Here is a 13,353-nt window from a genome sequence, read left to right on the forward strand (position 1 = left end):
GGGAGGGGCTGGGATGGAATTCCCAGAGGAGCTGTCTGCCCCTGAACCCCTGGGAGTGTCCCAGGCCAGGCTGGACAGGGCTTGGAGCAATGTGGGACAGTGGCAGGTGTCCCTGCCCATGGCAGGGGTGACACTGGATGGGTTTAATGTCCCTTTCACCCAAACCATTCCAGAATTCCATTACTCCATGAACCTGGCCTTCCAAACTGATTTCCCACTGCAGAGACTCCTGCTCCCACATCCCTACAGCGACTTCCCAGCACAGAAATTCCAATTCCCATATCCCTACACCACCACTCCTGCCCCAGCAGCACTTCCCAGCTGCTGTTTGCCCACCTTTTACACAACATTTGGTTGGTTCCTTCCAAAGGCCTCAAGTTTTGGCAACATCAGCTCTGCCAGGAATACCTGAGGCCAACGTGCTTGACTGCACACATTCCCTCAGCACCAACACGTCCCAAATCCCCACTCCCACCTGGGATTTTGGCTTCCTTGGCCACCGAGCCCATCTGTGACCCACTGGTGGCTGTTTTTGTTGTTGTTGTTGAGCCCAAGTCACAGGATTTTTATAAAAAGCCCAGCAGAAACCTCAGCCGCCGAGGTGCAGCCGCAGCTTCCCGCAGAGGAACGTTCCGTGGGAAACCTCTGCCACGGGAATCCCGGCCAAATCCCAGCCCTGACACCACAGCTGCTGCCAGAGGGGCAAAGGGGCTGCCAGAAAAACACCAGGAGCAAATCCAGGCTCTGCTCAGGCTCCTGCTGCTGCCACAGGGATGCGCTCTGAGGTTTGGTTATGTGGCAATGTGAGAGTTTTCTGTCAGGAATGGCTCGTACACCAGCTCTGGGTTAATTATTTGGACAACGGTTTAAGGCAGGATTGGGTTTTAAAAATCCTTCTGATCTTTAAACCTTAAAAAATGAAGGATTAGAGCACTCCATTAAGGTAATGAACACCAGCAAGTCCAACTGAGAGTGGGATGAGAGAGGTTGGAAAAGACCTCCAAGATCATCGAGTCCAACATTTGACCCATCAGCACCTCGTTAACCGGAGCAGAACTAGCAAGGCCTCTCTTTAACTCCCTTTTTTAAATATTGTAATTATTTGGATAACAAATCAATGGAAGCACCAGAGTGATGAGCCTCATGTGACCTTCTGGATCTAAATTAATTAATTTGTGACTGGAAGGTGCCCAAACAGGGTGTCCACCCCTGACCTCTGCTCTGATGGGATTTCATCCCAATAAACAGGCGTCTCCTGAAATATTCCTGACCTCAGCACTGGCTTTAGCAGGTTTTAGGGAAGGGATTCCCAACAGCCCCACGGATCTCTGCGTTCCTGAAGGATCCACTGCAGGAATATTTGTGTGTTCAGAGTGTGCCAAGGCGGGTGGGGAACACCCAGAGCTGTGACATGAACCATTCCCTGGCTTTCCCATGGAATTTTGTTGCAGCTCCACAGACAGGCAGGATGCAGAGCAGCTGGACCTTGTCCACTCACACACAAATAACCCAGCAGCCAGGTGACCCTGCCAGGCAGCACCAGGTAACACCAGGAGAGCTCAGCCCTGGCTCTTCCTGCACCTCTCCCACCCCTCTCCTGCTAATTGGATGAGAATCCAATTAACGAGTCGGTTGATGACTCTGCAGATGAAGGGCTGTGTTATCCAAGTTTATCTTGAGAAGCCAAACCCAACTGCTGCTGTGCGTGCTTCAGACCACAAATTATTTTAATTTAGGACACGTATCCCACGTGCATCCAGGGAAAACACAAACAACAGGACTCTGTCACCTCCAAGGCTGCTCTGCAGATCCATCATCTGCTGCTGGAGAGTGGCTGTCAAGGAAGGGATCTGTCTGTGGGAGAAGGAGCTGCCTCTCCAGGAATTCATTTACACAAGGGAAAACAGCTCCTGAGGGAACACAGGGCTCTGCACCCCACCCCACTGACACAGGGCAGGTGGAAAAGGCAAAAACAAGGAGCTATTTCCAGGAGTGTCTGCAATTCGTTCCAGAAAAACAACTGGGATGTGTTAAAGAAGGAAAAAACAGGGTGTAGAGGGCTTTGGGGGCCACATAGCTGAGGGAACCCCAAAATCCACAACTGGGGGGGTTCTGGAGCAGAAATCCTAGAGAAACCCTAGTGTGAGCACGGATTTACAACCACTAAAGATCACCTGAGCTGCACTTTCTGCCTTGGGCTGCTCCTAAACCTGAGTGGTGACACCCAGCTGGTGACAATCCCCTGTGTGACCCCACAAAGTCCCTGGGAGGGAGGCAGAGAAATCCCTCCCTGGATGTTGCTGAGTCCTGAGCTGTGCTTTAAGGTGATCCTGCAGGTCTTTTCCAGCCCCAGTGATTCCCTGGATGTTTCTCAGTCCTGAGCTGTGCTTTAAGGTGATCCTGCAGGTCTTTTCCAGCCCCAGTCATTCCCTGGATGTTGCTCAGTCCTGAGCTGTGCTTTAAGGTGATCCTGCAGATCTTTTCCAGCCCCAGTCATTCCCTGTCCGTGCCACCAGCTGCACATGCTCCAGGACATGGACTCCTTGGCACACACCGAGGCCACCAGGGCCTGCACAGACCCTTGGGATGGGGGGAAAACATCTTTCCAAATAAACACACAAACACACCAGCAGCTCTGTGTTTGCAGAGGCCAGGAATAGCTCCCAAAACATGGGAAAACACCGGGATTGGGGAAGCAGAGAGTGGTCAGTGCTCGGGACAGCTGGGGTGAGGCACGTCAGGGTCTTGTTGTCCTGTGGTCACTTGGCCAAGCTGTTTCTCAACCCCTGGGGAGGGGCAGCAATCCAAGGGCACAACATTCCCTCACCTTGGAATGATTCCCTCTCTCCGTTCTGTCTTTCCTGCTGCACTGGAGAACAAGGCTTCTAGAGGTGGGATGGGAAGACTGGAGCCTGATTTCCCTCATCCAAACAAGGGAAAGTTACTCCAGGTAACACCAGCCTGGGAAAAGCACAGCCCAGGTGTGCACAGGAGCAGCACCTTTTGCTAAAATCCAACCTAAACCTCCCCTGAGGTGGCTTTGTAATTCACTCCTTGGGAAGCAACAGCTTCAGATTGTGCTTTGAACACTGGGACAAGCATTGGATTCATGGGCACCTCCTGCTCATTCACATGGAGCTGCTGACCAGGGCAGTGGGGCTCCAGCTGTTTGCCATGTAGCCCCCCACACCCCCCAGGGGAAAATCCAGCCAGTTTGCTCACAAAAAACCTACATGGATCATGCAGAATGACAGGATCCTCACCATGGAATGGTCTGGGGTGGAAGGGATTTGGATCACCCAGTTCTATCCCCTGCCATGGGCTGGGATGGAGAACACACACACCTTCCAGACCCCCTTTATCTCCAGGTGTGAGCGTGGATGTACCAGGGCTGGGGACACACCTTCCACACTGCCTTTCCCTCCAGATGTGACCTGGGATGGACTGGGGAGAGGGGCACACACTTTCCAGACCCCCTTTCTATTCAGGAGAAGGGGGGACACACTTTCCGGACCACTTTTCCCTCCGCATGTGACCTGGGATGGACTGGGAAGGGGGGACACACCTTCCAGACCCCCTTTCTCTCAGATGTGAGTTGGGATGTACTGGGGAAGGGACACACAGCTTCTACACACCCCTGTACCTCCAACTGTGAGCTGGAGGCCCAGGGTAACGCCCGGAGCGTAGGGCAGGCCGGCGGTGCCCAGCACTGGGAACGGGGAAAGGGCAGGAATACCGCGGGAGCCGGGCTCCCCTCGCTGCCGGAGGGGGCCGGCTACCCCTCAGCCCCGGGCGGGGGTCGCTCCCGCAGCACTGCGGGCGGCTGAGGGTCCGCGGCGGAGCCCTGAAGGGCCCGTCCGTGAGGCGACCCCAGGCCGCCCCTCCCCGCGGAGCCGGGAACAATAGGCGGTCTCGCCCCCTCCCCACTCACAGGGTCTTGGGCATTTCATCCTCCATGGCGCCGCCGCCGCGGGCCCCGGCTCTTCCCGCCCGCCGGGGCGGCCCCGTGAGCCCTGGGCAGCCCGGGCAGCCCGAGCGGCGCCGGCCCCGCCGGCGGACGGTCCCGCGGCGGCTCCTCGCAAGATGGCGGCGGGCGGGCGGGCTGAGGGGCCGGGGGGGGCGGGGGCGGGAACGCGCGTGCGCGGGGACAGCGCGGGAACGGCGCGGGGACGCGCGGCCGCTCCGCGCATGCGCGGCCGTGAGGGGAAGGCGAGGAAAGTGGTGAAAATTGATTTAAAATAAAGGCTTTAAAAATAAAGGGGTGAATAAAAATAAAGAATAAGAATAAAAATAAAAAATACGTTAAAATAACGGAATTTAAAATTAAGGAATTAAAAAGAAAATAATTAAAAGGGGTTAAAACCATGGTGGAAAAGGATATGTGGGTCAGGGACATGCAGGCACCAGGAACGGGAAATAAGGGGAGTTTAAGTAAAGGAGTTAAAAGTAGAGGAGTTAAACGAGTTTAAAAAGACGTTTAAAATGAAGAAGTTTAAAAATTACAGGATTAAAAATGAAAGAATTGAAAGTCGCGGTGAAAAGGGACACGTGGGCATCGGGAACAGCGTACAGGGGTGGAGAAATAAAGTTTATAAAATACAGGGACTAAAATTAAAAATTACGAAAATAAAGTAATTGAAATAAATTAATCAAAATTTATTAAATAAAGGAATTTGAAATGAAGGATTTTAAAATGAAAGGATCAAAAGTGAAGGGTTAAAAAGCAGGGTGAAAAAGTTAGTGTGGGGACCGGGTGCACAGGGCTTGGGTGGTGGGGGAATAAAAATAAAGGAGTTAAAATAAGGTACATAAAAATAAAGGAGTTTAAAAGTGTTTAAACAAGGAATTTAAAACGAAGGGGTTAAAAATAAAATAATTTAAAGTAAAGGGATTAAAAGTAAAGGGATTAAAAGAAAGGGATTAAAAAGAAAGGGATTAAAAGCAGGGTGAAAAGGTAAATGTGGGCACCGAGAAGGGTGGCGCTTTCAACAGGGGCGGGAAAATTAAAATACAGGAGTTAAACGAAAGTGATTAAAAGTAAAGGAAGTAAAAGAAACGACTTTGGAATGGAGAGTAGAGGAATTCAAGACGAGGTAAAAGAGCTGTGCGCCGCCCGGGAATCGAACCCGGGTCGCAAGAATGGGAATCTTGCATGATACCACTACACCAGCGGCGCGGTTGGAGTAAAGCTCTCTCCGTGTCCCTCATGTTCCCGCCGGCCGCAGCCTGCCCGGGCCGCGCTCCCGGCCCGCCCATCGGTCTCTGCCCTCCTTTCCCGGCGCCATGTCGGGCCTCCGCCGGTCCCTGCCGCCGCTGCTCCTGCTGCTCTCCGCGCTCTGCTCGCCCGCCCGGAGCCTCCGCGATGGGCCCTCCAGGATCGGTGCGGCGGGTGATGGGCGCGGGGTCAGGGGAGGGGGACTCTGTGAGGGGGAAAGCTGAGGGGGGAGCTCTTAAGGGGATCTGTCGGAGGGGCTATGGGGGGGTGTCCCGTGAGGGAACTGGGGGAAAACTGTGAGGGGATTTGTGAGGGGCGGGGGGTGCGAGCGGGATCCTTTGAGGGGATCCGTGAGGGGAGGAGATCCTTTAAGTGATCTGTCATGGGAGGCCCGTGAGGGGATCTGTGTGGGTCAAAGAGTATGGGGGGGGGTGCCCCTTGAGGGATCTGAAGTGGGGGGGCCCGTGAGGGATCTGTGAGGGGGATCCTTTGAGGGGATCTGTGAGAAAGGTGTGATTGGGGTACCCTTCAAGGTCCCTGAAGGTCAGGGGGGCTCCATGAGGGGACCTTTGAGGGGCTGGGGATATGAGGGGGGGTCTCTTGAGGGGATCGGGATGGGGGGGCCATGAGGGATCTTTGAGGGGATTCCCTTGAGGGGATCGGGATGGGGGGCCGTGAGGGATCTTTGAGGGGATTCTCTTGAGGGGATCTGTTGGTCAGGGAGCCCGTGAGGGATCTGTGAGGGGCAGGGGGTGTGAAGTGGGGGCTCGTGAGGGTGTGAAGGTGACCAGGCCGGGCTCTCCCAGCCGTGGTGGGCGGTGGGATCGGCGGCTCGGCCGCCGCGTATTTCCTGCGGCAGAAGTTCGGCCGTGGCGTGCAGCTGCACGTGCTGGAGAAGGCAGCGGTGGGCGGCCGGCTGGACACGCTGGACGTGGAGGGGGACGCCTATGAGGCAGGGGGCTCCGTGATCCACCCCCTCAACCTTCACATGAAGCATTTTGTCAAGGAGCTGGGTGAGCATGGACCCCCCCACCCTGGTGTTTCCCAGCCCCAAAGTTGTTCCTCAGTCCCAAAATGATCCCCCTGGGGTGCTCTGGGTCCCACTTTGCTGGGGGACATCCCCTGAAAGAAGAAGGCTTGGTTGCCCCTTATGCTATCCCCAGTAGCCTTCATATCCATTTCCAGTAGTCTCACTTTTTTTCTAATAACGCCCATGTCTTTCCCCAATAGCCCCCCTTCTTTTCCCAATTTCCCCCCATATACTTCCCTAGTAATCAACTTTCTCCAGTATCCCTCCCCCACAGGCCACTTTCCTTCCCAAATAGCCCCCCATCATCTCCCCCATGCCCCCTGTGGTACCCCAGCCCCACTCTAGGCAAAGGAAACCCACATCCCAATGGGAATGGTCTCGTCCTTCCCCACAGGTGAGCCACTAATGGCATTAGAAAGGTCCAAAAGTCACCTCCAATCACTCCCTGGCCCATGATCAAGGGCTAATTCCCCTTTCCGAGCCTTGGGACTCCGATCTTCAGCCACTCACCCTTATCAGCACAAAGCCAGGTTATCTCAGGAAGTTAAAACTGAGGTGGAATAGCTCCGCCTTTCCCTAAATTACCTTTTTCTGTCCTTTTCCCAAAGGCCTCTCAGTCACCTCAGCGCAGGGCGGCCTCGCGGGTGTTTACAACGGGGAGGAATTTGTGTTTGAGGAGAGCAGCTGGTCCTTCATCAACCTCCTCAAGCTGCTCTGGCACTACGGCCTCAACCCCCTGCGCATGTCCATGTGGGTGGAGGACATTCTGGACAAGTTCATGAGGTGGGTTTGGGGTCCTGAGAGGAAAATGTGGGAAAGGACCTTAAAAACACCTAAAAATTCCGTGGGCAAGAACAGCTTCCACTATCCCAGGTTGCTCCAAGCCCCATCCAGCCTGGCCATGGACACTTCCAGCGATCCATGGGCAGCCACAGCTTCTCTGGGAAAACTCTGCCAGGACCTCCCCACCCTCATAAAAGTCCTCAATATCCAACCTAAACCTCTCATTTGTCCTGTCCCTCCAGGCCCTTGTCCTGCCACTCCATGAGATCCCTCCCAGGGCCACAGAGCTCATTAACAGAGGCAATTTCTTGTCTGCAATTAAAGGATCTACCGGTACCAGATGCACGACTACGCCTTCAGCAGCAACGAGCGCCTGCTCCACACCCTGGGAGGCGACGACTTCACCCGCCTGCTCAACCAGACCATCGATGAGGCCATGCAGAAAGCGGGATTCTCCCAGAAATTCATCAATGAGGTGGTTTGTCCGGCCATGAGGGTGAATTACGGCCAAGGGGTCACCATCAATGGCTTTGTAGGTGAGTGTTTGGAGGTAGCCTCCCATCCTGGGTGTTGGGGTTCCTGCTCCGTGTCCCACTTTATCCCCCCTGATTTTGCAGTTTGTTTTTCCATGTTTCCCTGCTCTGATGGTGGTGGTTTCCTTGCAGGTGCTGTGTCCCTGGCTGGGGTGCAGTCAGGCCTTTGGTCTGTGAAAGGAGGGAACAAACTTGTCTGTTCTGGCCTCATCTACTCCTCCAAGGCCGAGGTTATCCCGGGAACAGTCGTGTCCATAGAGCCAAAAACCAGACCCAGGCCTGGCAGTGAGTGCAGCTGGAATTCCCTTCAGTGGGGAGGGGATGGTGATACTGGAGACCAGCCTTGGTCCCTTGGGGATTTGAGGTGGAAATTCCTCCCTGGGAGGGTGGGGAGGGGCTGGGCTGGAATTCCCAGAGGAGCTGTGGCTGCCCTGGATCCCTGGAAGTGCCCAAGGCACTTGGATGGGGCTTGGAGCAAGCTGGGATAGAGGAAGGTGTCCCTGCCATGGAACTGGATGGGCTTTAAGATCCCTTCCTATCCAAACCTATCCACAATTCCATGAAAACAGGGCTGAAAACCCAGCTGTAGAAGTTTATAAACCCAAACGTGGCAGCATTTTGAAATGCTGGGGACAGCTGGGATTCCCTGAGCACAGATCAGGATAACCGAGCTGCTCTCCCTCCGCAGGGGACCCAGCCCTGCTCTACCACGTCACCTACAACACGTCCTCAGGGCTCACAGGGGACACCTACGACATCGTGGTCATCGCGGCGCCGCTCGGCCGCAAGATGGCCAACATCACCTTCCTCAACTTCAACCCTCCCATCCCGCAATTCCCGAATCCCTACCACCAGACCGTCACCACCTTGGTGCACGGCCGCTTGAACGCCTCCTTCTTCGGCTACCGCGACCCCCAGGCTTTTCACCTGGGCTCCATTTTCACCATGGACAACCCCAAACTCTTCATCAACAGCCTGGGTGTGGTGTCCCCGGTGGGGGACGCGGGCGGGGAGCCGCCGCTGCGGTCGGCTGTCTGGAAGGTGTTTTCCAAGGAGGAGCTGACCAAGGAGCAGCTGGGTTTGCTCTTCTCCTCGTACGACGCGGTGAAGGTGAAGCGCTGGTTGGCGTATCCCCAGTACAGGCCTCCTGAGAAGTTTCCTCCCATCGTCCTGCACGAGCAGCTGTACTACCTGAACGGGCTGGAGCGCGCCGCCAGCGCCATGGAGATGAGCGCCATCGCCGCCCGCAACGCCGCCCTGCTCGCCTTCCACCGCTGGCATGGCCACAGCCACAGCATCGACCAGGAGGACCTGCATGAGAAGCTCAAAACGGAGCTCTGAGACCTCCCCCAGGGCTTCATTAACACTAATGAGCTCCCTGCTTCGTCCTCTGAGGAGGTGTTTCATGGGATCGTGGGATCCTTGAAGTTGGAAGACTTTCAAGATGATCAAGACCTTCAAGATCATCAAGATCTTCAGGATCATCAAGAACTTCAGGATCATCAAGACCTTCAGATGATCAAGATCTTCAAGATGATCAAGATCTTCAGGATCATCAAGATCTTCAGGATCATCAAGAACTTGAAGATGATCAAGACCTTCAGGGTCATCAAAGACCTTCAAGATGATCAAGACATTCAGGATGATCAAGATCTTCAGGATCATCAAAGAACTTGAAGATGATCAGGATCATCAAGACCTTCAAGATGATCAAGATCTTCAGGGTCATCAAAGACCTTCAAAATGATCAGGATCTTCAGGATCATCAAGACCTTCAAAATGATCAAGATCTTCAGGATCATCAAGATCTTCAGGATCATCAAGATCTTCAGGATCATCAAGATCTTCAGGATCATCAAGATCTTCAGGATCATCAAAGACCTTCAAGATGATCAAGATCTTCAGGATCATCAAGATCTTCAGGATCAAAGACCTCCAAGAGAGCTAATTAACAGCCAAGTAATTAACACTAAGGAGCTCCGTGCTTTTCCCCTCCCAGGAGGTGTTTTGTAGGATCATGGGATCCTTAAGGTTGGAAGATCTTCAAGATCTTCAAGAACATCAAGATGCCGTAATTAACTCTAATGAACTCCATACTTTTCCCCTCCAAGGAGGTGTTTTGTAGGATCATGGGATCCTTAAGGTGGGAAAATTCCTGAATTTTCCTCAAACTCCTTGATTTATTCCTGTCTGAGAGTAGGGAATTCATTAAAAGTGCAATATTGACCCCAAAAGTGCCCTCCAGCTGGGAATATCGACTCCCTGGCTGTCCATCCCTCTGCCCCAACTTTTCCAAGGGGTCTGACAAAGAATTATTCCTCAGAGTGGAAATTGGGGGGGAGTGGGATACTGGAAGCTGCCAAAATGGGTGGGAAAGAGGAAAAACCACCAAAAATAGCACAGATTTAACACCCACTTCAATAAATCAAAGTTTTCCATGAGTTTTCCCAGGATTGGGAGTGGAATTAACAGCCAGTTGCCAAAAACTGATGTAAGAAAGGCCCGAATTAGATCAACCATTACAAAATTGATTTAATAACAAAACCCAAAATAATTGTACACTTGTGAGCGGCGTCTTGGATGAGGGAATGGAGCTGGTGGGTCAGGATTTGGGGTTTTCCAGGGGTTTATACTCGTTCCAAAGCTTCCAGCATGATGATGCTGTTCCCTCGGATCACCTGGAAAGGGGGAAGGTGAGAGCTGTTACCTCTGATCTAAGGATTCCTTTCTTGCAGTTTTAATTCCCCAAAAATCCTTGAAAATTTGGCTGGAATTCCCCAAAAAGGATGAAAACTGACTGATTTTAACCCTAAATCCCCAAGGAGCACAGAATCCCTGAAGGTGGAAAAGATCTCTGGGATCATCGAGTCCAACCTTGTCCCCAGCCCAGATCTCCGAGTGCCACCTCATCATCCATCAATCATCCATCATCCATCCATCCATCCGTCATCCATCCATCCATCATCCATTGTCATCCATCCATCCATCATCCATCATCCATTGTCATCCATCCATCCATCATCCATCCATCAATCCTCTATCCATCATCCATCCATCATCCATTGTCATCCATCCATCATCCATTGTCATCCATCCATCATCCATCAATCATCCATCCATCCATCATCCATCAATCATCCATCCATCATCCATCATCCATCCATCATCCATCATCCATCCATCATCCATCCATCATCCATCCAGGTGTTCCCAGCCATGACTTCACCTCTCAGAAGCAGAAGCACCCAAAGCTCTGCTGAATTCCCACCTGACACATCCCAAACCTGTCCCTCACCCAACTTCCCGCTCATTCTGCACTCGTGGCTCCCACCAGTGCTCCCAGTGGCGCTCCCAGTGTGTTCCCAGTGGTGCTCCTCAGTGTACTCCCAGTGGCACTCCCAGTCCTCACAGCATATTCCCAGTGCTCCCAGTGGCCCTCCCCAGTGTGTTCCCAGTGTGTTCCCAGTGGCACTCCCCAGTATGTTCCCAGTGCTCCCAGTGGCACTCCTCAGTGTACTCCCAGTGGCACTCCCAGTGTGTTCCCAGTGCTCCCAGCGTGTTCCCAGTGCTCCTAGTGGTGCTCCCAGTGGCGCTCCAAGTGTGTTCCCAGTGGCACTCCCAGTGCTCCCAGCATGCTCCCAGTGCTCCCACAGTGTTCCCAGTGCTCCCAGCATGCTCCCAGTGCTCCCAGTAGCTCTCACCACCATGCCGATGTTGTTCTGCTGCCCGCCCGGTGCCATCTCCACGCACTCGTCGATGACCAGGTTCATGAAGGGGTCGAAGCCCCGCAGGATGCCCTGCACGTGCCGGCCGCCGTTCAGCTTCACTGCGGGAACCCGGCGTGTTAGGGACCCACAATCCCAAAACGGGAGCGTTTGTCCCCAAATCTGCGGCTCGGGAGGAGCGGGGCCCGCAGGAGGGGGGGAATGGGAAGGATTAAGCACAAGCCATTAATGGGGTGAGGAAAAGGGGGAAAGAGCCAATTTTCAATTCGTGTTAAATTAATGAATTGTGGTTTAAATGAATGAATTAGAGTTTTAATTAATGAGCTGAAATCAGTCAGGGCCTGCTGCTGGTCCGAGCACCAGCCCCAGCAGCCAGGACTCCCCAGACTGGCCGGGGGGGCTTAGGAGTCCCCAACAGCGGGGGACACGAGGGGGAAGAGGGGCTATGGAGAGTCCCCAAACCTGGTATTGATGGGGGGGTGCAGGGCAGGTCCCCTATAGCAGGGGACACGAGGGGGAAGAGGGGCTATGGAGGGTCCCCAAACCCGGCATTGATGGGGGGTGCAGGGCAGGTCCCCCACAGCGGGGTCGTGAGGGGATCGGGGCTGTGGGGGGTCCCCAAACCCGGTATTGTTGGGGGGCGTGGGGCAGGTCCCCCACAGCGGGGGACACGAGGAGGAACTGGGCTGTGGAGGGTCCCCAAACCGGGGATTGTTGGGGACACGGGGCAGGTCCCCCACAGCGGGGTCGTGAGGGGATCGGGGCTGTGGGGTCCCCGGGCACCGCGAGGGGGATCGGGGCGAGATCAGTTCCACAACTCACACGACAGCTTCTTGTCCATGAACCTGTAACGAGAAGGCAGAGGGTCAGCACCGGCGGGTGGGGACGGGCAGGAGACCCCTCCCCATTATCCCCTCATGACACCGGGCCGAACCGCGCCTCCCCCGCCGCCATGACGGCCCCACGGTGCACGCCGGGACACCGACAAGCGGCGGACCGCGCCGTTCCGGTCCCCGCTTTCCCTCACACCCTCCGGGGCTCCCCTCGCCCACCGGCCCAGCCCCGGCGCCCCCAGACCCACTTTTTCAGCTCGGGTGGGTGCGCTTTACTCATGGCGCCCACAGCCCCCGGCCCGTCTCTGCCGCGCGCCGCACTTTGACGTCAGCGCGCCGTGCGTCTGCCCGCGCCAGCCAATGGCAGCCGTGCGCGCCTCCCCGCGCGCCGCCCCAGCAGCCAATGGCGGCCCGCGGAGTGCTACCGCACTCACCCGAGCAGCGGCGCATGAGCGGGGAGGTGGCGGGGAGCGGGAGGGGAACGCAGGGAGCGGTGCGCGGATACAGCGGGAAATACGGCGGGAAATAAATACCGCGGGAAATAAACAGGGCGGGAAATACGGCGGGAATGGCCGCCAGCGGGCGGGGCGTGTGCACGTGTTGTGTGTGTGTGTGCGTATGTCCAGGTGTGCACACCTGTGTGAGTGTGTGTGTGTGTGTGTGTCCGTCCAGGTGTGCACACCTGTGTGAGTGTGTGTGTGTGTGTNGTCCAGGTGTGCACACCTGTGTGAGTGTGTGTGTGTGTGTGTGTCCGTCCAGGTGTGCACACCTGTGTGAGTGTGTGTGTGTGTGTCCAGGTGTGCACACCTGTGTGAGTGTGTGTGTATCCGCACACCTGTGCGTGTGTGTCCGAGTCCACACGTGCACAGGTGTGTGTGTGTGTGTGTGTCCAGGTGTGCACACCTGTGTGAGTGTGTGTGTGTGTGTGTGCGCACACCTCTGTGTGCGTGTCCGGGTGTGCACACCTGTGCGTGTTTGAGCGTGTCCAGGTGTGCATGGCCCAGGGTCACACCAGGCCAGCGCGGGGCTCACCCCACACCTGCACAGCTGGGGGTCACACCTGTCCCCTGCACAGGACACACCTGGCCCACCCCACACCTGCACACCTGGGGGTCACACCTGTCCCCTGCACAGCACACACCTGGGCACACCCCACACCTGCACCCACACTGTGCCCAACCATCACCCCCAGTGCCCCCCGTTACCTGCAGCACCTCCATCACCCCCAGACCCC

The 13,353-nt window shown here is 55.2% G+C and overlaps 2 protein-coding genes and 1 non-coding gene across 3 annotated transcripts; 1 reads left to right on the forward strand and 2 right to left on the reverse strand.

The window, feature by feature from the left end:
• Positions 1-5,105: 5,105 nt before the first annotated feature.
• Positions 5,106-5,176, reverse strand: TRNAG-CCC. Its single transcript has one exon. It is a non-coding gene; the product is annotated as a tRNA-Gly (tRNA).
• An 80-nt stretch (positions 5,177-5,256) lies between these two features.
• PCYOX1 (prenylcysteine oxidase 1) lies at positions 5,257-10,002 on the forward strand. The gene is made up of 6 exons (XM_015648964.3): positions 5,257-5,380; positions 6,022-6,228; positions 6,854-7,028; positions 7,353-7,564; positions 7,694-7,846; positions 8,250-10,002. The coding sequence occupies exons 1-6, from the start codon at positions 5,284-5,286 to the stop codon at positions 8,900-8,902; spliced, it is 1,497 nt and encodes a 498-aa protein (XP_015504450.1). The 5' UTR covers positions 5,257-5,283; the 3' UTR covers positions 8,903-10,002.
• Positions 10,003-10,068: 66 nt separating this feature from the next.
• Positions 10,069-12,742, reverse strand: SNRPG (small nuclear ribonucleoprotein polypeptide G). Its single transcript, XM_015648965.3, has 4 exons — positions 12,368-12,742; positions 12,109-12,131; positions 11,263-11,387; positions 10,069-10,239 (listed from the first exon to the last, which is right to left on the reverse strand). The coding sequence occupies exons 1-4, from the start codon at positions 12,397-12,399 to the stop codon at positions 10,189-10,191; spliced, it is 231 nt and encodes a 76-aa protein (XP_015504451.1). The 5' UTR covers positions 12,400-12,742; the 3' UTR covers positions 10,069-10,188.
• Positions 12,743-13,353: the final 611 nt, after the last annotated feature.

This window comes from Parus major, chromosome 22, assembly GCF_001522545.3.
Source record: "Parus major isolate Abel chromosome 22, Parus_major1.1, whole genome shotgun sequence".
Taxonomy (NCBI): Eukaryota; Metazoa; Chordata; class Aves; order Passeriformes; family Paridae; genus Parus; species Parus major.

What these genes read in the sequence shown, in the direction of transcription:
- PCYOX1 (XM_015648964.3), top strand. Translation starts at nt 5,284, where the DNA reads ATGTCGGGCCTCCGCCGGTCCCTGCCGCCGCTGCTCCTGCTGCTCTCC. An exon ending in CGATGGGCCCTCCAGGATCG is followed by an intron (nt 5,381 to 6,021) that starts GTGCGGCGGGTG and finishes GGGCTCTCCCAG; the next exon opens with CCGTGGTGGGCGGTGGGATC. An exon ending in CACCATCAATGGCTTTGTAG is followed by an intron (nt 7,565 to 7,693) that starts GTGAGTGTTTGG and finishes GTTTCCTTGCAG; the next exon opens with GTGCTGTGTCCCTGGCTGGG.
- SNRPG (XM_015648965.3), bottom strand. Translation starts at nt 12,399, where the DNA reads ATGAGTAAAGCGCACCCACCCGAGCTGAAAAA. An exon ending in CACCCACCCGAGCTGAAAAA is followed by an intron (nt 12,132 to 12,367) that starts GTGGGTCTGGGG and finishes TTCTCGTTACAG; the next exon opens with GTTCATGGACAAGAAGCTGT. An exon ending in CATGGACAAGAAGCTGTCGT is followed by an intron (nt 11,388 to 12,108) that starts GTGAGTTGTGGA and finishes GGGTTCCCGCAG; the next exon opens with TGAAGCTGAACGGCGGCCGG.